Consider the following 20789-nt stretch of genomic DNA (forward strand, 5'->3'; position numbering starts at 1 on the left):
CTCCAGAAGACTGGGTATCCTGGCACAGGGCTCCCTCAAAGTCAGTGATCAGGGAAGGAGGGAGAGAACATGCTGATTCAGTATATCACCTGACCTTGAACACTGGACAACCATTCCCACCACAACAGCACTCACTGTCACCCAGATACTCAGGTCATTGCTTCTCCTGATCCTACCTGACCTTTTCACCAGGAACCACACCTGCCTGTTCAGACTCAGCCCAGACTCAGGGGACCAAGAACTGATTTCAGCTGTCATGTCTTGCCCTCTGTGATGTCAGTCCACATTTCCATGAGCAGGAGCAGGATTGGGAGAAATGCCACTACCCTTTATAAGCTGACAGAGCTCTTAAGTCAGAGAACCAGCAATGAGCGTGGGATAAACTGTTAATTTTGTCACTCAGCACCAGGCAATTGGGAAAGGCTGTCTGGTTTCTTTATTCCCTAGCACTGGACTTCTGGCAAGGCTGGCCCAAAACTCATTAGCCCACACCCAGAACTGGCCAGTGTCCCAGAGATGTAGAGCCAGTGCGCTGGGTAGCTGAATTATGATGTAGTCACATGGCGGGCTGCTGTGCAGTAGTGAAACTGTAGAGCCATCACTATGGCAGTACCACAGAGCTGCCTCAGAACAGCAAATGTGAGAAGCTGCACACCGAGTGTTCATCCTTTGTGATTGTGTGTATATGGCTTTCACAATCAAGCATGCTCTTGATTTCACAGTCAAACTTGCTCTCTAGAAATCAGGGTGCTGGTTTGTGTGGAAGGGTGGACAGTGCCTGCTAACAGGAAGAAGGGGCTTTAGAGAGTTAGTAATGCTTTATTACTTGATCAACAGTGCCAGTTACATGACCTTGTTTATTAGAGGATATATGTTGAGTTTTACACTTAGAATTTGCGTACATTCCTATGTTCGTGCTAACTCAAATAACACCTTTACATTAAGAAGCCTATAGGGTAGGAATCATTTTCCCATCACTGATTGTCCTTTTTATAAACTACAGGATGCAGTAAATGTGTAATGTGCTAAGTCATGGGGACATTTTAACATACAATTGAATAGCTCGAGGATTTCTGGAAAGTACTGTTATCTCAGGGATATCATGACCATTTGGGGAAACTTCACCATCTTCTCCTCTTCATACTTTTCCTTTCGTGTTGGAACGGTGTCCCAGTTCATAGAGGTAATGGCCATCAATGACCTCTTCATGGATCTTGCAAACACAGCATCTTCAGGGTCATCAAACACTGTCCTGCAAAGGTAGCAATTATATCAAAACCAGGTAGGTCTGGCCAACATTATATTGTGTATGATTGTGTTTGTGTATTGAGGGTGGCATCCAGGGCCTTATGCATCCTACAAAAATATTTTACCTCTGGAGTACACCAGAAGCCCTGAAATTTTATTTAAATGAGTAAATTGCTAAGTACCCACCAGCACTGCAGGCTTTAATGCCTTGACTCTCAGGCCAAGTGACACAATTTTTATTGTGTACATGGTTCATTTTTAAAGTGGAGTGTCTAGATATATTTCAGGATTTATTAAAAAAGTCTCACATACTCATGTATTCGTAGTGGGAAACTATTAAATAACAAACTGGAAATACTTTTGGCATATCATGCATATTAATATTGTAAACATTTTATTTTGAGATTATTTCTCCACATATCTTGCATATAATGAGAATATTTTCTAACATTGAACCCATAGAAATTGTTCATACATAGAAAAGTAATGGTTTCTAGATTCATTAGTATTCATGAATTTGAAATGTCCTCTGTAGAATTAATGAGCTATTTGCTTTGGGAAATGTAAGTTCTAGTGAATGCAAAAATGTTAATCTATATGATAATTGCTTTTACTGAACATATTTAGTGGCAAAGCAAACAAGCCAAGTTCCTCATTTGGAATAACTAATAGTGCTTAACAAGTTTTAATATCTCATACATCTAATCATCTACTCATTTATTTGAGGTTATAATCATCACATTAAAAGCCTGAACATGTCAAATATGAACACATAGCTGGAACTCACTTGTCAAAGAAAAACAGCCATTTTCCATCTATTGAAAAGATAATACTTCTTAATTAATTAAAATTTATTTTGGAAGATAAGGATAATTTAAAAATGAGACAATTATGAAACAGTCTGATAATAAAAACAAAGATATAATTAAAAAAAATAACACTTACTTGTCAACATTATCCCCAAATTCGAAATCTAAAAATAAAATTCTAAATTAGTATTTTTCAAACATTTAGTCAGCACTCAAAAATAATGAGACAATATTGGATTTCTTTTCAAGTAAACTGACAGAAATGCCTTTATAACCAGTATAAAATTGAACATTTTGCTTAGGTAAGGCATTTTGCTTTAGGCTTTTGGGGCAGTCTTTAATATAAGGCGAACCTGAAACCCCTGAAAACAATATGCTGAATCAGCTTAGCTGACCATGGAGGCCAACTGGGTGCTTTTATAAGCAAGGTCCACACACAGAAGGAAACCTTTTTTTTTTTTTTCTTCTGATGAGCACATGCTTCTGTAAGAGAATAGTTGGGACAAGTATTTAGGGCCATCTCAACCATTTGGACTCTTGGCGTGAACTTCAAAGAAAGAACAAATCCAAGATCACAAGATTCAATGTTCTAAAGCTTTAATGCTGAAGGGCCAGAGCTCAGAGCCTGGGGCTTGGGGTAGCTTCCCGTCTCCTGTGGCCTTGTTTATTCCTCTCCAGAAGGCCTGGTACAACGCCAAAGACAGAACTTTCCTACACCTGTTGGGTCACTAAAGCCTTCAGCATAAGCTCTTGCCAGTCCACAAGAGAAGACACAGCCAAGAACTTGTGGCATCATGCCTTTTACAAGTGGCTGCCTGGCCTTTCTTGCCTCCCCAGGCTCTTTTCCCCTCTCCACAGTGTTATTGAGATACAATTGAAAAGTAACAATTACATAGATTTGTGGTATGCTACTATGTTTTTAGCATGTAAACACACACACACACACACACACACACACACACACACACACACACACAATGTGGAATAACAATTCACATGTCTGGCACCTCACACAGCTATCATTTTTCTTTTTTGGGTATGCATACAGTAAGTACATTTAGGAACCCCCTTTTAGCAGATTGTTAACCATAGTTATATTACATTAGATCTCCAGAACTTGGTCATCACAAACAGTTGGGACTCTTTGACCCAGGTCATCTATCCCCCTGACCAGCAATGCCACAGTTTGAAGAGTGATCTTCCTATTCAGTGAGACCACAGAGCAACATAGGAAGACACCCAACATCCTGACCTAGTGTCTACATGTGTGTTCACAGGTGTGCATACCCTTGCAGTTATGTGAGTTATGTGCACACACACACACACACACACACACACACACACACGCAGAGCTCTGCTATCACTCTACATTACAACTTCAGGGTTGTTTGTTTGTTCTGGGTTTCTTTGTGTATCACTCCTGGCTATCCTGGAACTTGCTCTGTAGACCAGGCTGACCTTGAACTCACAGAGACCCATCTGCCTCTGCCTCTTGAGTGCTGGGATTAAAGACATGTGCCACCACTGCCTGACCCACAACTTTATGTTTTTAAATAGGACAAGCATATCAAGAAATGAGGTTATAGTAGGATAGTTTGTATTGGATGAACATCTGGTAATGCAATATTCCCCTATGAATAACCATTAGAGGTCTCTTCTGCATTTACTATTATAAAAAGGCATCACAGAGAGCAGCCTCATGTTTTTTCTTGCCCGTGGATATACTTGTGTAGGAGAGTTTTCAAATTGCATTCTTATGTCAAATGCTGAAAGGTACTGCAGTCTTGTCTCCAAGCAAATTGACCCAGTTTATGGTCACATAAAACCTCTTTCTTTTTCCTTTAAAGACTTTTCCTCCACGTTGGGGGAAATGGAACCCTATTTCTTTGGCTATACTCACTGTATCCATTTCTTACTTTCTAGAAAGGACTTGTTTATGTTGTCATTTTATCAACTGGAGTTTTATTTTATTTGGCTTTGTGTGTGTGTGTGTGTGTGTGTGTGTGTGTGTGTGTGTGTGTAAAATGTGTGAGTAGGTGTACTCACCTGCACATGCATGGGTGGAAATGTATGTGTGTACATAGCTACATTCGCCTTATGTGTGTGTGGATGGAAGCAGAGTCCCGCTCAGGGGTCCTGATCCATCACTCTCCACCTCATCTTTGAGACAAGGTGTCTCATGGGACCTGAAGCCCATCATTCCAGCTCTACTGGTTGGCCAGCACACCTTAGGGGTCTGACTCTCTCCACATTGCCTTTATTCCCTCCAGTGCTGGAGTTACGGGCACATACTGTCACGTGTTGGTCCTGGGAATCCTAACTCAGATCCTCATGCTTGCCCATGTGAGTTTTGTTACTGTTATTTGTTCGTTTTTATAGGATCTTATTCTATAGCCCAGGCTGACCTGGAACACATGATCCTCTTGTCTCAGCCTCCTGATACAGGAGTACATCATGCCCAGCCCTGAGAGAAGTTTTTGTTTTGTGTTTCTTTTAGTGTTGGAGATCAAACCAACTTCGGGCATGCCTGGCAAGCACTTGGCCACTGGCATCAGACTTAGCTCTCCTACTGGGATTAAATAGAATTGTGAAAGTCCGTTAGGGATTGTGAGGATTAATTTCCACCTGTTACATGTTGCAATGCTTTTTCCAATTTGTGTTTTAATTTTGACCCTATGCTGCATCATAGCTTTTACTTTTATGTAGATAAGTCTGTCAATGTTTCTTTTAGTATCACAGAACTTTACATTAACTCTATTTACCTAGTCCCTGTGTCCTTTGCTATGTGAGAAAAATAAATCTGGTTGGATGTATGTTACATAAAGTAAGTGCCAATGAAGAAAACACAACTGAAATTGTCTGTGATATTTCTATGTGACACCTTGGATGTGAGTATAACCAAGATATTGAGAGTTAATTTCTGGCTGGCAAAATTACAACTGATCTTCATTCCTTCTTAATATTTTCCCATATCATAAAAACTCTCTACCCTTCAATGAGGAAACTGTCTCGTTTTGTTGGTAATAACAGTGACAGCTAATTTTTGGTCCTTTTTACTGCACTGGATACTGGAGTAGGACTTCGGGCTATCCCTTCACTATTACCATACTATTCCTCAGGTAGCACAGATGAAGTTAAAATGTAATAGTGGAAGTTAATTAGAAGCTACTCCGCTCTGCAGGTAACTTGCAGTTCTTATGGAAATCAAGTGTTCCCAAAGCTTACCGCATTTTAACCTCCTTTTCATTTTTCCACAGTACCTGAGGGAAGTCTTTGAACTCGTTTTTGCCTTATTGGTAACTTGGGGTTCCAAGAGGCATCCACTCTTCCTCCAAATGCTATTGATTGAATGATATGAGTTTTTTTATGGTCAAAAATGGTAATCATGGATCTTCTCTCTTTCTCTGTAACTTCTAATAAAGACAAAAAAGAGATAGTATTTAGAATTCTAAATGAACAAGGCATACAGAGTTATTACAAAACAGATCTGAGCAACATGACTTGCCTGACTAGCTAAATCAGTGAGCTGTGGTTTAGGAGAGACTCTGCCTCAATATACAAGGAAGAGATTGAAGAAGACAGCCAGTGTCAACCTCTGACCTTCACATACATGCACATGCACCAGCACATACAAGTGAGCCCACATATGAGCATACACCTACACACAGAAATATATTTAACTTATGTATGATTATCTTGTTGAAACAGAGTTTATCAAGAGATTTCAGGGGTATTAATATAATCTCACAAGCACTTAGTAGATGTCCTCATGTCACACAGTGGAGCTCAATCATGTGGTCTAACACACTCCCGAGGCTCTAGCACGTATCAGCACGTGACTGACGTGGCAACAGGAGGTACCCCTCACCACTGTTGGAGACAGTCAGGTCTTGATGTAGCCTCACGGAAAGACTTTACACAGTAACAACCCATGAAGGACATTCTGTAGACTTAGAAAGATAATGGGATAAGGGGTAGATCACATTGTACTTGGGCTGAACTCGGCCTCAAAAGTGAACAACGAGCATGGGTTGTGCATAAGTGACTTTTGCAAACCAAACATGCTAGTTTACATGAATAGATATGTATAAGAATTCACTGTTCAATAATATGAACTTACAGAATTTCAAAGAAGATAAATTTTATAATCTAAGACTCAAGAAATTTAGCATAAATCATTTTTGAGAAAATAAACAGAAGTGTCAGGAGGTAAACTTTTTGGCATCAAGAGCAGGAGAGCTGGCTCAGTGGTTAAGAGCACTGGCTGCTCTTCCAGAGGCTCAGGTTCCATTCTCAGCACCTACACGGTGGCTCAAAACCATCTGTAACTCCAGTAGTAGGGAATCCAACATCTTCTGGCCTCTATAGGCGTAAGTCATACGTATGTATGGTGGTGCGCAGACACACATGCAGGCAAACACATATCCAAATGAAATATGAACAAACAAAAAAACGATTTGGCATCCACTATGTTAATGTCCAAAGCCTGAGCTGAAGGAGAGAAGTGGTCCCACCACTAGGCAACCTGGCCATCCTAGTGAAGTAGAGTAGCGCTGAGTTCCTGAGCTAGGGCAAATTTCAGAGAGCTGACACACCTTAGTAAAAACAGAACAGCTCTCATTCACAATCAGTTGGTGGTTTTTGATAAGGACAAATCGTCACAGGTGTCTTGCATTTTTTAAAACACCAATTTACAAGACAGATTCTAGATGTTTCTATGGGAAAGAGGGATCCTTACGCTTCCGGTCAAGTAGCTCCACTCCTGGAAGGTGGTAGATTATATACAAACGGTATAAGTTATATTGGGATAAAGGGTTTTGGTACAGACCTGCAAAGGAAGAATCCAAAATAAAATGTCAGATTTCACAATAGTTCCTTTTTACCACCTATTAAGATAGAAGATGTAAGACTCGTGGACAGAAAAAAAGGTAATCATTGAGAGATGAACAATTGTACCTATTGCCCAACGCAGTCTCATCAGGTATTTCCTTATTTAGAGCATTTCCTTATCTGTTGTATTCATTCATTCATTCATTCATTTCAAAGTTTTCGATTGCTACTACCCATCAGAAATAGTGCTAAGCTTGACTCATATCTGGCACAACAGAGAAAAACTTGGAATGTCCATAGGTAAGTTTGACGAAGAAGAACTAGATGCTAGCTCTATGAAAGTCTTAAGGCTGCTTTTCCTAAAATAACACTTGAAATTGTTCTGGTCTCTGGAGTAATGTGGGCTGGGTGGGGGGCAGGCAGTGACGCAGTGCACTGTCCTAACAGGCTTCTTCCCGAGCCTCACTGTTGCTCTGTCAGAGGATGCACATACCAGCGGCACCTAGAGATCTCAGGAGCAGAGCTGCACAGATATGGATGCGTCATCTCATCTCACTTCCATCTGCAACACTCACGTGGCTAAGGGATGGGTAATGAACCTAGTTCTGCATGACAGTGGTGGGGACGAAGTGGCAGGTGGGAACAGTTCAGAAGATCCTGGCTGGTACTTCTGACATAATCATCCCTCAAGAATTGGCACAGAGGGATTTTTTAAAATGCCTCAACTAGGAATTTTGAGTGTTTTATTTTATAGTGACGTATTTTGTGTGCTCATCCTTCCATAACATTAAATGAGACTATTTAGACACATTGTGAACTGAAGTTTTTGTGATTTCCAGTGTGGAGTCTTCAAAATGCTTCTGAAGACCACGTAAAGCAGGGAACCACTAGATGGCAGTAGAGCAGAGAGCTCCAGCTACTGCACAGCTAGGTCACGCAATGAAATGTGGCTCCTTTACTGGTTAAATTTAGACTATCCATAAAACTCAGAGGACTTTAATAAATGGGTGGTAATATCAAGCATCGGCAGCCCATAAGAACTGATCAACATTTAGAATGCTTAGTTTGCAACATTAAGAAGATTGCAGAGGCATGTTTAAAAACAACAAACTCACTAAAAACTGAAGATAAACAATACCTGGATGTTATTCTCTGTCAGTAAAAGACACTGAGATATGTGTTGTATCAACACAAGCTTTTCTGGCTAGTCAAATCCTTACATGAGGGAGAGACTTGCTGCACAGTGAACACAAGTTCAAGGATCAGGGAAGATGAAGGAAGATGTAGAGCCGGGGATCAAACAAACCTGTGTATTGGGAGAAGTTAGAGGAAACAACAAAGAAAAAATTCCAGACCAGTCACACACACACACACACACACACACACACACACACAGATGCACGCACGCACGCACGCACACACGGAACTTATAAGTGGAAACAAGTGGTTATCAGCATGGGAGAGGGAACTGCATGGATGAGCACTGAACGGACTCGAAAGGACAGATTTGAAAAGGCACACAGTGTCACCAACTAGCCTAGGCTGGGGACCCCGGGGTCCTCGTGCTTTGCTGCTCCAGAGCTGGAATCACAGGCAGGCACCACCACTCTCCACAGTTTTTGATGGGTTCTAGGGACAGGACTCAGATCTCACGCTTGGAAGATGAGCACTTGACAGAGCCACGGCTAACTTCACCTACTAAATAAAGCACCACAATCAGAGCAGCACGGCAGTCATCACACCAGCACGGCAGTCATCACACCAGCACCGCAGTCATCACACCAGCACCGCAGTCATCACACCAGCACCGCAGTCATCACACCAGCACCGCAGTCATCACACCAGCACCGCAGTCATCACACCAGCACCGCAGTCACACCAGCACCACAGTCATCACACCAGCACCGCAGTCATCACACCAGCACCGCAGTTAGACCAACCAGCACCGCAGTCATCACACCAGCACCACAGTCATCACACCAGCACCACAGTCATCACACCAGCACCACAGTCATCACACCAGCACCGCAGTCAGACCAGCACTGCAGTCATCACACCAGCACCGCAGTCATCACACCAGCACCGCAGTCAGACCAGCACCGCAGTCATCAGACCAGCACTGCAGTCATCACACCAGCACCGCAGTCATCACACCAGCACCACAGTCATCACACCAGCACCGCAGTCATCACACCAGCACTGCAGTCATCACACCAGCACCGCAGTCATCACACCAGCACTGCAGTCACTCACACCAGCACCGCAGTGCATCAGACCAGCACCGCAGTCATCACACCAAGCCACCGCAGTCATCACACCAGCACACAGTCATCACACCAGCACACAGTCATCACACCAGCACCGCAGTCATGCACACAGCACTTCAGTCAGGCAGACCAGCACCGCAGTCAGACCAGCACTGCAGTCATCACACCAGCACCGCAGTCATCACACCAGCACCGCAGTCAGACCAGCACCGCAGTCATCACACCAGCACCGCAGTCATCACACCAGCACCGCAGTCATCACACCAGCACTGCAGTCATCAGACCAGCACCGCAGTCAGACCAGCACTGCAGTCATCACACCAGCACCACAGTCATCACACCAGCACCGCAGTCAGACCAGCACTGCAGTCATCACACCAGCACCACAGTCATCACACCAGCACTGCAATCATCACACCAGCACTGCAGTCATCACACCAGCACCACAATCAGAGCAGCACGGCAGTCATCACACCAGCACCGCAGTCATCACACCAGCACCGCAGTCATCACACCAGCACCGCAGTCATCACACCAGCACCGCAGTCATCACACCAGCACCGCAGTCATCACACCAGCACCGCAGTCATCACACCAGCACCGCAGTCAGACCAGCACCACAGTCATCACACCAGCACCGCAGTCATCACACCAGCACCGCAGTTAGACCAGCACCGCAGTCAGACCAGCACCACAGTCATCACACCAGCACCACAGTCATCACACCAGCACCGCAGTCATCACACCAGCACTGCAGTCATCACACCAGCACCGCAGTCAGACCAGCACTGCAGTCATCACACCAGCACCGCAGTCATCACACCAGCACCACAGTCATCACACCAGCACCGCAGTCATCACACCAGCACCACAGTCATCACACCAGCACCACAGTCATCACACCAGCACCGCAGTCATCACACCAGCACCGCAGTCATCACACCAGCACCGCAGTCATCACACCAGCACCGCAGTCAGACCAGCACTGCAGTCATCACACCAGCACCACAGTCATCACACCAGCACCGCAGTCAGACCAGCACTGCAGTCATCACACCAGCACCACAGTCATCACACCAGCACCACAGTCATCACACTAGCACTGCAATCATCATACCAGCACTGCAGTCATCACACCAGCACCGCAGTCAGACCAGCACTGCAGTCATCAGACCAGCACTGCAGTCATCACACCAGCACCGCAGTCATCACACCAGCACCACAGTCATCACACCAGCACCGCAGTCATCACACCAGCACCGCAGTCATCACACCAGCACCGCAGTCATCACACCAGCACTGCAGTCATCACACCAGCACCGCAGTCATCACACCAGCACCGCAGTCATCACACCAGCACCACAGTCATCACACCAGCACCACAGTCATCACACCAGCACCGCAGTCATCACACCAGCACTGCAGTCATCAGACCAGCACCGCAGTCAGACCAGCACTGCAGTCATCACACCAGCACCACAGTCATCACACCAGCACCGCAGTCAGACCAGCACTGCAGTCATCACACCAGCACCACAGTCATCAACACCAGCACCGCAGTCATCACACCAGCACCGCAGTCATCACACCAGCACCGCAGTCATCACACCAGCACCGCAGTCATCACACCAGCACCACAGTCAGACCAGCACCGCAGTCATCACACCAGCACTGCAGTCATCACACCAGCACCGCAGTCATCACACCAGCACCGCAGTCATCACACCAGCACCACAGTCATCACACCAGCACCACAGTCATCACACCAGCACCGCAGTCAGACCAGCACCGCAGTCATCACACCAGCACCACAGTCATCACACCAGCACCGCAGTCAGACCAGCACCGCAGTCATCACACCAGCACCACAGTCATCACACCAGCACTGCAGTCATCACACCAGCACTGCAGTCATCACACCAGCACCGCAGTCATCACACCAGCACCGCAGTCATCACACCAGCACCGCAGTCATCAGACCAGCACTGCAGTCAGACCAGCACCACAGTCATCAGACCAGCACCGCAGTCATCACACCAGCACTGCAGTCATCACACCAGCACTGCAGTCATCACACCAGCACCGCAGTCAGACCAGCACTGCAGTCATCACACCAGCACCGCAGTCATCACACCAGCACCACAGTCATCACACCAGCACCACAGTCATCACACCAAGCACCGCAGTCATCACACCAGCACCGCAGTCAGACCAGCACTGCAGTCATCACACCAGCACCACAGTCATCACACCAGCACCGCAGTCATCACACCAGCACCGCAGTCATCACACCAGCACCGCAGTCATCACACCAGCACCGCAGTCATCACACCAGCACCGCAGTCATCACACCAGCACCACAGTCAGACCAGCACCGCAGTCATCACACCAGCACTGCAGTCATCACACCAGCACCGCAGTCATCACACCAGCACCACAGTCATCACACCAGCACCGCAGTCATCACACCAGCACTGCAGTCATCACACCAGCACCGCAGTCATCACACCAGCACCGCAGTCATCACACCAGCACTGCAGTCATCACACCAGCACCGCAGTCAGACCAGCACTGCAGTCATCACACCAGCACCACAGTCATCACACCAGCACCGCAGTCAGACCAGCACCGCAGTCATCAGACCAGCACCGCAATCATCAGACCAGCACCGCAATCATCACACCAGCACCGCAGTCATCACACCAGCACTGCAGTCATCACACCAGCACCGCAGTCAGACCAGCACTGCAGTCATCACACCAGCACCGCAGTCATCACACCAGCACCGCAGTCATCACACCAGCACCGCAGTCATCACACCAGCACCACAGTCATCACACCAGCACCGCAGTCATCACACCAGCACCGCAGTCAGACCAGCACTGCATTGCTGGTGAGCAAGGCAGCTAGATAGCGAAGCCCATGCAATCACTGAGGTTTATTCCATCTGAAAACAGAAACCATAAGGCAGAAAGGTGGAAAGCAGAACAGCCACCTAGCTTCTAAGGACGTTTCCTGTGAAAAACAAGTTGATCTGAGTAATTTGGAGGCTATTTAACCATTCTTCTTTGCTTTTTTTCTAACTGTTGCATTTTAGTAGGAAGCAAACTTATTTTTAACTCCTTTTCTCCCACCTCCCACATTTATGCTAGTAAGTATTAAACATTCTTGATTTATGTATTTTGGATAGCTGGTCCTAAAATTACCATAAATTAAGTTTCTGAGCTATGAAATCAGTTTCCTGTGTCTGAGTGTTCTGAAAGCTTTGTGTGATGTATGGGCACATTCCTGCAGCAGCTATGAGGCAAAATTGCTTACACTTTCGCTTTCAATAGGTTAATACTATTTAATCCACCCTTCCCTCTAGGCTACTCACGAAGTACACCTCAGTGGCGCCAGCACTGTCTTGCTTATCTTAATTTGGAAGTCGGAGTCTAAGCAATTTACATTTACCCAATGATATATCAAAATGTCTCTGCCACCTTACTGCACCAACTGGAGTTAGATGAGTCACACACACATGTGGAGTTGAGCGATAGAGTCATCTAAAATAATTGGCTCCCACTGATTTAAAAAAACAAAACAAAACTTTTAAAGCAGAACTTAAAAGTCATCATGGAAACAGACCCACATAGCCTTGTCTTTTTGGTTGTGAGCCTTGGCCTTTAACAGCTGAGCCATCTCTCTAGCCCAAAGACCCAAATATTCTTAAAACACTTTAGAAAAAAGTTGATGTGGACTGGGCTCATAGCTGGGTGGCTACAGTCCTTGTCTAGTGTGAAGCTCCGAGTTCAAGCCTCAGCACTCCATAAAACAAGGTGTAGTAATATATACCTATGATTGAAGCCCAATGGAGGTGGAGGCAGGAGGATCACAAGTTCAAGGTCATCCTTGGCTACATTTGGAGTTAGATATCAGCCTAGGCTACATGTGAGACCCTTTTCTTTACCCCAAAAGGGAAAACAGCCAATATAATCAACAAAGAAACAACACATATGTTTTAATAAATGGGGATAATGGTATGAGGGAATTAAAAACTCATACAGAGTTGGAAGGATGTTCAGCTTGCTAATCAGTGATCAGGCAGCTGGATTTGGAAGTCACACCAAGCTGGATTGCCATCTCTCTGTTAGCACTATCTGTTTCTAACCAAGTTTGTGGTCTATCCCTCAACAAACCGAGTAAGGCAATCATCCTTGGGTTAGCACTAAAACTGGGATAAAGCAGAGTTAGAAAGGGAGCAGCCTAACTTCCCTTCCTCACTTAGGCATCTGGGGATGATCTAGGAGTTTTGTTGGCCTTGTAGACTGTCTGGTTGGGCAGAGGCAGCCCAGCACACTCAAGGGCATTAGAGATGGACTCAAAAGAGGAGTCCCTGAGGTCCACCTCCCTCCCAGCATCCTTCTTTCTCTTCCCCTTGATCAACAGCTGAGAACAGAACATCGCTGATGGTAAGAAGACAGAATGCTGGAGGGCAGGACCTGTGGAAACACAGAGCCCCTCTAACAAGGCTGCTGCCTGAAACTCCAATAGGAAGGTCTTGCCTGTGAGGAAATGCAAGTTGCTAAGTGGATTTAGTGAAATGGAGAAAATTTGAGAGACGACAGCAAAGTTTAAGAGCAAAGGAATGGGTTAAGTGCCGTATTGATGTTTTTCATTTAGTGATGTGCTAGTTGGCTATTTATGTCAACCTGATACAAGCTAGAAGTGTCTGAAAGGAGGAAACCAACTGAGAAAGCACCTCCATCAGACCAGGATGTAGGAAAGCCTGTAGAGCATTTCCGTAACCAGCAATTGATGTGAGAGGGCCCAGACCACTGTGTCTGGGGACGTTCCTGGGCTGGTGGCCCTGGGATATATAAGAAAGCAGGCTGAGCAAGCCATGTGGATGAAGCCAGTGAGCAGCACTCCTTTATGGTCTCTGCATCAGCTCCTGCCTCCAGGTTTCTGCCCTGTTTGAGTTCCTGTCCCGACTTCCTCCAGGAATGAACAGAAATGTGGACATATTCACCAAATAAACCCTTTCCTTCCCGGCTTGCGTTTGCTCATGGCGCTTCATGACAGCCATAGAACCTAACTAAGCCATGCTGGTAAAAGAGCAGGCCGACTGACGGCGAGGACTCTTCCCTGGTACAGAGGACACCGGAGGATTCCCTTTTGCAGTTTGGAGAGCAGACGGAAAGAGGAAGCCACAAACTGCACAGGAGGGTGTGGAAAGGTAGACCTCCTGGAGAGCTGAGGTGGGGCCCTGCCTGGCCTGGAAGACAGGAATTCCAAGCACCAGACCTCACACTCTGCTTCTGGCTTCAGGCCTCCCTGAAGCTCCCAGCCCTCCATCTCCTGGGCAATTGTTGGCAATTTTTCTCATAAATGCCAGAGGAGGGTGCAGTGTTGAAATGGGTTGGAACCTTACCCCCAAGGCTGTTTTCTCACCCTCGGAAGAACTTAAAATTGAAGTAGTAACACTTCAGATTTTTACATGGTTTTCTTACTTGAAAAGAGAAAAATTACGACATTTGAAAATGCATAGTTGTCTCATTTTAGGGAGCTGAGTCCATTCCAAGATGGCAAAGAGGCTCCTAAGAACCTAGTGTGAGGACATCATGGCACAAACGTTATATGTCTGCTGAGTGCACACTTTCCTCACGGAATATCTGCAACCAGAATAGGGCATTTCCAGAGAATGCTTTCTTTTTAACTGAATTCAAGGAAATTGTCCCCATGACAAGTTCCTCAGGTGGGACATGTTACTGTAACTTGGATTATATCATCGTGGTTTTAAGTAGAGGGGATTTTAATGGTCATGACAAGTAATACCATAGATGTTTTATTGCCAGACTGGCCTTTAAAGAATGTAGGTATTCTTTCCCTAACCCTTGTCACCAGGACCTGGGTTGGATTTCAGGTACATTCAGCTCTGAATCAGGCATCTTGGTTCAATGCACAGCCCTGTTCCCCACAAAGGCCGACATTACATATTGTCCTCCAGATGTTGTTTTACAGCACAGCTTTACTTAAGTGATTAAGTTTTCCCTGCAGCAAATTGTACAAATAGTTTTTCACCCAGCTCCCGCATGAATCTAAATCATTAGTCTACAAGTTATAAAATTGTAAACCCAATAGAAACTCAGATCAGCCTTTTCTTCTACTTTGGGATCTGTTAATAAATACAGAGTCAGATGGCAAATGAGTGATTCCCTATGCATCAAATAGATAAATTATAAACACTGAATGAATGAATCAATCAATCAATAAATGATCAATAAAACAAGGCATAGATGTGTTTTAATACTAGTAATTTGATAAGTCTCTGAGCCTTGTATCTTCACCACTGAGGGGGAATAATTCTAACCTCATCATAGAATTCCTGTGAAAATTAAAATAGTATTGTAAGAAAACAATTTCTTAACAGGAAGAACATCAGAAATATTACTGTGGTGATTATTGTTTAAGCAGCAGTTGTACTGAGTCTATTTATTACTTAGTAGAATTTCTAGACTCTAAGCAATTTCTTATTTTATTTATATCCTACACATACAATAATTTGGTTTTTCTGTTTCAAAGTGGCATCAATGACAAGAACTTCTTAAGAAGTGCTTTGGAGAATTATCTCATGGTTTGAAGAGATTCTGGGTGATAGCTGTGGGCCCATTTTACAGAAAAACAATGATAATAAGAGGTCTGGGCCTAGTATATTCCTTAAGTTGATTGACAGGGGAGGATCAGATAAATAGGCAGGTCAATCTAAGACTCTGATGAACTATCAGAATTTGGAAAAATTTCTCATGGTAGGTGGCCTCAGCACATCTCTAAGGTAATCACTGACTTGCCGAGAACTTTGTGTGATTTTGTGATTTTTAGTATTTGGATTTTTAAAAGTCTGCTTCAGTCCCATGAGTCATTTCTCCTTCAATACATGAGATGTTCCTGATGACAGAGAAAAGCTAAGGAGCTTGAGTTCCTCTATGTGTTGATCTGGTCAGAACATTCACCATCAACATTAGTTTATACAATTCTGAAAGACAAATAAGGGAATATGCCTGTGTCTTGACACACAGAGGTCTCTAAGCTCAGGTCTGCAAACCTCATTGGTCACAAGTCTTTCCACCTGTGACTCCTGGAATCCTCTACCTTGTCTTGGAGCTGTGTGCATGTTTATTAACTCTTCAAGACTATAAGTACATTGAGAGATGAACTTCGCTGATTATTTTTGATCTATTCCTAAATATATACAGCAGTCAGTGTCGTGCTGGGCATGACTCAACAGATGTGAATGAAGGCTTTTTCTCAAACATGTGAAAACTTCAAAGTTCTTTTCGTTTGTTAATTTACTTTACTGATATACACCTCATGTCACTTATACTTACCACTTAAGATGTATAGTTCATACATACTCAGTAGTGCAATGATTCAAATCACTTGTCATAATCACTTTCAAAACATTTGATCACTCCAGAGAAACACATATCCCTTCCATTTCACCCATCACCCTGAATTTCCTCATCTTCCCAGCCCTGAGATGAAACCCACTTAAGAACATCTGCTTCTCGCCTCTGCCTATGCAGATGTGCCTCTTATAATTGGAATGATACAACTGACTGGAGCTAAAACCCAAAGAGTAGATGGGGACACACAGATCCCCACTTGTTTCTTTTGCCATTTTCATCTTTCATGACCTATCATTCTACCAATAATTCTTTTCTATCTGTTGCTCTTTCCAAAGTGTGTGTTTAAAAAAAAAGAATAAAATCTAGTCACATTCTAGAGAATGGGAAATGCACACCAGCAGCAAGCCTGCTTCCCTAAACTGGACTTCGGGAAGGGAAATAAACATCACATGCTATCACTCTCTCAATCTACAGGCACAGGGAAGTGCCGTATGTACTTAGGGTCTTCAGATTCTGCATCCCCTTCAGCTCCTTCACTGTAGCATCGATGCTGGTTAGCTCGTTATGGTGCAACATAAGAATATGCAAAGAAGGCAGATTATGCAGGCCTAAAAAACAAAACGGTTTTGGTTGAATTTTACTTTTTAAATTGACAAATATAAATAAGAGCCTTTTCATAGTAAATAGATGTTGTAACTGAGCAAGAAAATGCATTATAGCTGGTAAAAAAAGGAAATGCCTATCGATGATATCCTGAATTATGGTTAAGCATAGAGCAATGAAAACTGACTGTGACGTGGCACTGCAGAGTCATTTCTTGCTACTGATGCTGCTTCAGTTGTTTCCCTGTGCCAACAATTCGGATTGTTTAAATGTCATGTTTGAGTTATATTCTCTCTGTTTGCTTGTTTTTGCAACGTATGTGTCTGTACATTACTTACTTAGTAATAAACCGTTACTTAGAAATACAGCACAAATCAAAGAACAATTTCTCATTCATTCAATGCATCCTTTGCAAATTGCTTGGCTATTTGCAGAATGAGAACGAATATATATATATATATTCATTTCATTTTTGTTTTCCTGAATTGCACATTTTAATTCATTTTTAACATAAATGAAAGTGGGATGAATCCACACGATAATCAAATTATAGTTAAATTGGATTGTTTCCTTCCTTACCAGTATAAGAGCTTATCATGGGTATTAAAATGTTTGACATTTTGGTTTCATGCTTATTTTATAGTCAAGTGCTTTCTCCAGCAATCCATCATGTCTTCTAATCATGACTTATCATAAACTTTTATACCTGGCTTGAAATTGTCAGCATAGAGACTGATGTGGAAACAGGAACTTGGCTAATAAAAAAATTTAAGACAACATAGAGTTTTTATATTTATTCTTACTCCTAAATGCTGCTAAAGTTAGGTTTCACAGTAACGAGTTTGTGCACAACTATAGTAGAATGGTGGTACTCTAAAAAAAAAATACTGCTTTCAAATTTTGAGTAAGACATATATTATTGAACTAAAAAATGGTCTAATATATTTTTAAAAATTAAATGTACAAATGGTCATTTAAATAGATATTACATATTTTTAGTAGACATGATGAAAGATTTTTATGTCCTTAGCAATCATTACAGTTGAAAGTTATTATTTAATTGAAAACTCATTTAATAAAGAAAGTTTGAGACATACCTTCTATCTCAAATATTGCATTGTTGTTAAGATACAGTTCTGTCAGACAATAGTTTCTAGTTAAAAATGCTATCCCCTGTAGCTGAAAATGAAAAATGATACATTATATTTGTAATCCTAAGACAATGGAAGTATGGCTTTTAACAACCATTGTTACTGTGGTCTTTTGGACTGGGCTACAAGTTGTACCTGAAATACTTTTTGTCACAGCTGTGTGATAGAAAAGGCATTTTTAAGCAACTTAACAAAATTTTCCAGCACATCTGGGCCAAACAATCACCTGACTTTCACGGCCACTGTCACCTGGCCTTAGGTTTTCTTTCTACCCAGTTGTGTCCTGGATGGTCACTGGTCTTCCGCACATCAAGCCTTCCTCTGTTACCGTGAGCCAAGGGTCCTCTCTAAGATAATGCACAGCCACATCTACACCTGTGGCTCCATGGTTTCCCTTTGCCCCCACTGTCTTTCTTCCTGGTACACTTCTGATCACATGAAAGATTCAGATACATTTTCACAATTCTTTTGAGATTTTTCTGAAATCATTCTTTGACCTTCCTGCATCTCCCAATTGTTTTGTTACTGTGATTTGGCCATTTTTTTATGTTTCTCTGGACATCTCTCTGGCCCAGAACTTCTTAGTAATGGCCTAATGCTAAGCTTTCTTTTTACCCCACTCTACAAAACACCTGCTGTTTCAATATCCTTTGCATCCACAGAAGGAAAGGCCTCTGTGATCTAAGTAAAGGAGGAAACTTTGCTAAGCAGGGCTGGTGCTGACAGCTAGAGCAGAAGCCATAGCCACAGCTGGAGCAGGAGGCAAGGCATGGCCCCGGCCCTTCTGTTCCTCTGTTCTCTGTTCAGTTTCCCATGAGTCTTGTCTTCCTGACCATGTCCACGTTTAACTGGTACAGTTAATCATTACAGTTCTCCAATTGTGTGTCTTCCTTAAGGAAAGGAGCCATGTCCTTCCATTCTCCTTCCCACTACCATGTTCTTCTAACATTAAGGTGAAACTGCATCTTACTTCGTGTGCATGTTTGGGTGCGTGCCAGGATGCACACTTAGAAATCAGAGACCATGCTGTGATGTCACTTCTTACCATCTACCTTGTTTGAGATAGTCTCTTTTTGTTCACTGCTGTGTTTGCTAGTCTATTAGTCCCACAAACTTCTGGGGGTTCCGTCTCTGCCTCCCATCTCACCACAAGAGCACCAAGATTAGAGATGTCCAGGTTTGTGTGGGTTTGAGGAATTCAAAGTCAGGTCCTCTTGCACTCATGGCTAGCAATTTATCCACTGAGCCAGCTCTCCAGCTCACATCTTCATATATATATTTTTACTGTATCAATGAGTATTTTGCTTGTATGCATGTATTGCACCATGTGCATGCCTGTTGTGGGATGTTCTGTATGTCAAATGTGTTGCTCTGATTGGTTAAAATAAATAAAGTGCTGATTGGCCAATAGCCAGGCAGGAAGGATAGGGTAGGAGGGACAAGGAGGAGGAGAATTCTGGGAAGTGAAGGCTGGAGCAGGGAGACACTGCCAGCTGCCGCCATGACAAGAAAGATGTGCGGTACTGGTAAGCCACGAGCCACATGGCAAAATATGGATTAATAGAAATGGACTAAATATAAGAGTAAGAGCTAGACAATGATAGGCCTGAGTTAATGGCCAAACAGTTTAAATAATATAAATGTCTGTATGTTTATTTTATATGTGGGTTGTTGGACTAACAGGGCTTGGCAGGGGCTAGAGAGAAGGTCTCCAACTATGTGGGTTGTGGGACCGAGGGGGGGGCTTACTTAAACCTGGAGAGAAGATCTCCAACTACACATACCCAGTGCTGGATCCCATGCAACTGGAATTACAGGGGGTTATTAACTACCACATGAGTGCTGGGAATAAAACTCAGGTCCTCTGCAAGAGCAAGCTGCAAAAATATACAAAGTAGGATTTCAGCTGATTATGACAAAGCTAATACCTGGAAGTAGCCAAGGACCTTCCAGAGGTCAAGCTGTGGCTCAAGGAGTCTTGGAGGTATTTGGCTTTTGATTATCAGCCGTTTCCTGCTATGAGTTTCTTGTATGCTACTGTAGCTTTTCCATCATTTATTGGGCACCCTTTCCCCTCTACTAAAGGAATGCGCTGACAGTTATGCACAGCTAGAACCCCAGTTCCAGCCTCCCTGTAATTATCGTCATTGGCTTCATCTGGCCAGGTCCATCCCCAGATGGAGGAAAGTACCTTATCAGAGACAGCTCTGTACTCTCTAAGAACAGACCCTAGCGTCCAGACTACCTGTTTGAGAAGGCCTGGTGGATGTGCCAATTAAGGTTAACTTCCTCCTTTCCCAAATTTTACCTCTAGTTCCTGATCTCCTTTTAACTATGACCAGAGGCATCTAGCTGTACACAGTTTGCCTAGTTACTGAGCACACTTCCTCCACCCTCCAGAAAACCGGCAGATAGCTTGGACAGATAGTGGCCACAGGAAAAAAGAAGGCAGTTTTATTTTCTCCCATTGACCTAGAAACTTACAGATTCTTA

The 20789-nt window shown here is 43.7% G+C and overlaps 1 protein-coding gene across 1 annotated transcript in view; it reads right to left on the reverse strand.

Moving 5' to 3' along the window:
- Positions 1-1086: 1086 nt before the first annotated feature.
- Positions 1087-20789, reverse strand: part of Lrrc72 (leucine rich repeat containing 72) — a 51808-nt gene continuing 32105 nt past the window's right edge. The window contains exons 4-9 of the mRNA XM_036205393.1: positions 18243-18324; positions 17040-17150; positions 6796-6885; positions 5318-5470; positions 2194-2221; positions 1087-1252 (exon numbers count right to left, since the gene is read on the reverse strand). Of these exons, the coding sequence (XP_036061286.1) occupies positions 1087-1252; positions 2194-2221; positions 5318-5470; positions 6796-6885; positions 17040-17150; positions 18243-18324 (630 nt within the window). The remainder of the gene's footprint in view (positions 1253-2193; positions 2222-5317; positions 5471-6795; positions 6886-17039; positions 17151-18242; positions 18325-20789) is intronic.

This window comes from Onychomys torridus, chromosome 14, assembly GCF_903995425.1.
Source record: "Onychomys torridus chromosome 14, mOncTor1.1, whole genome shotgun sequence".
NCBI lineage: Eukaryota > Metazoa > Chordata > Mammalia > Rodentia > Cricetidae > Onychomys > Onychomys torridus.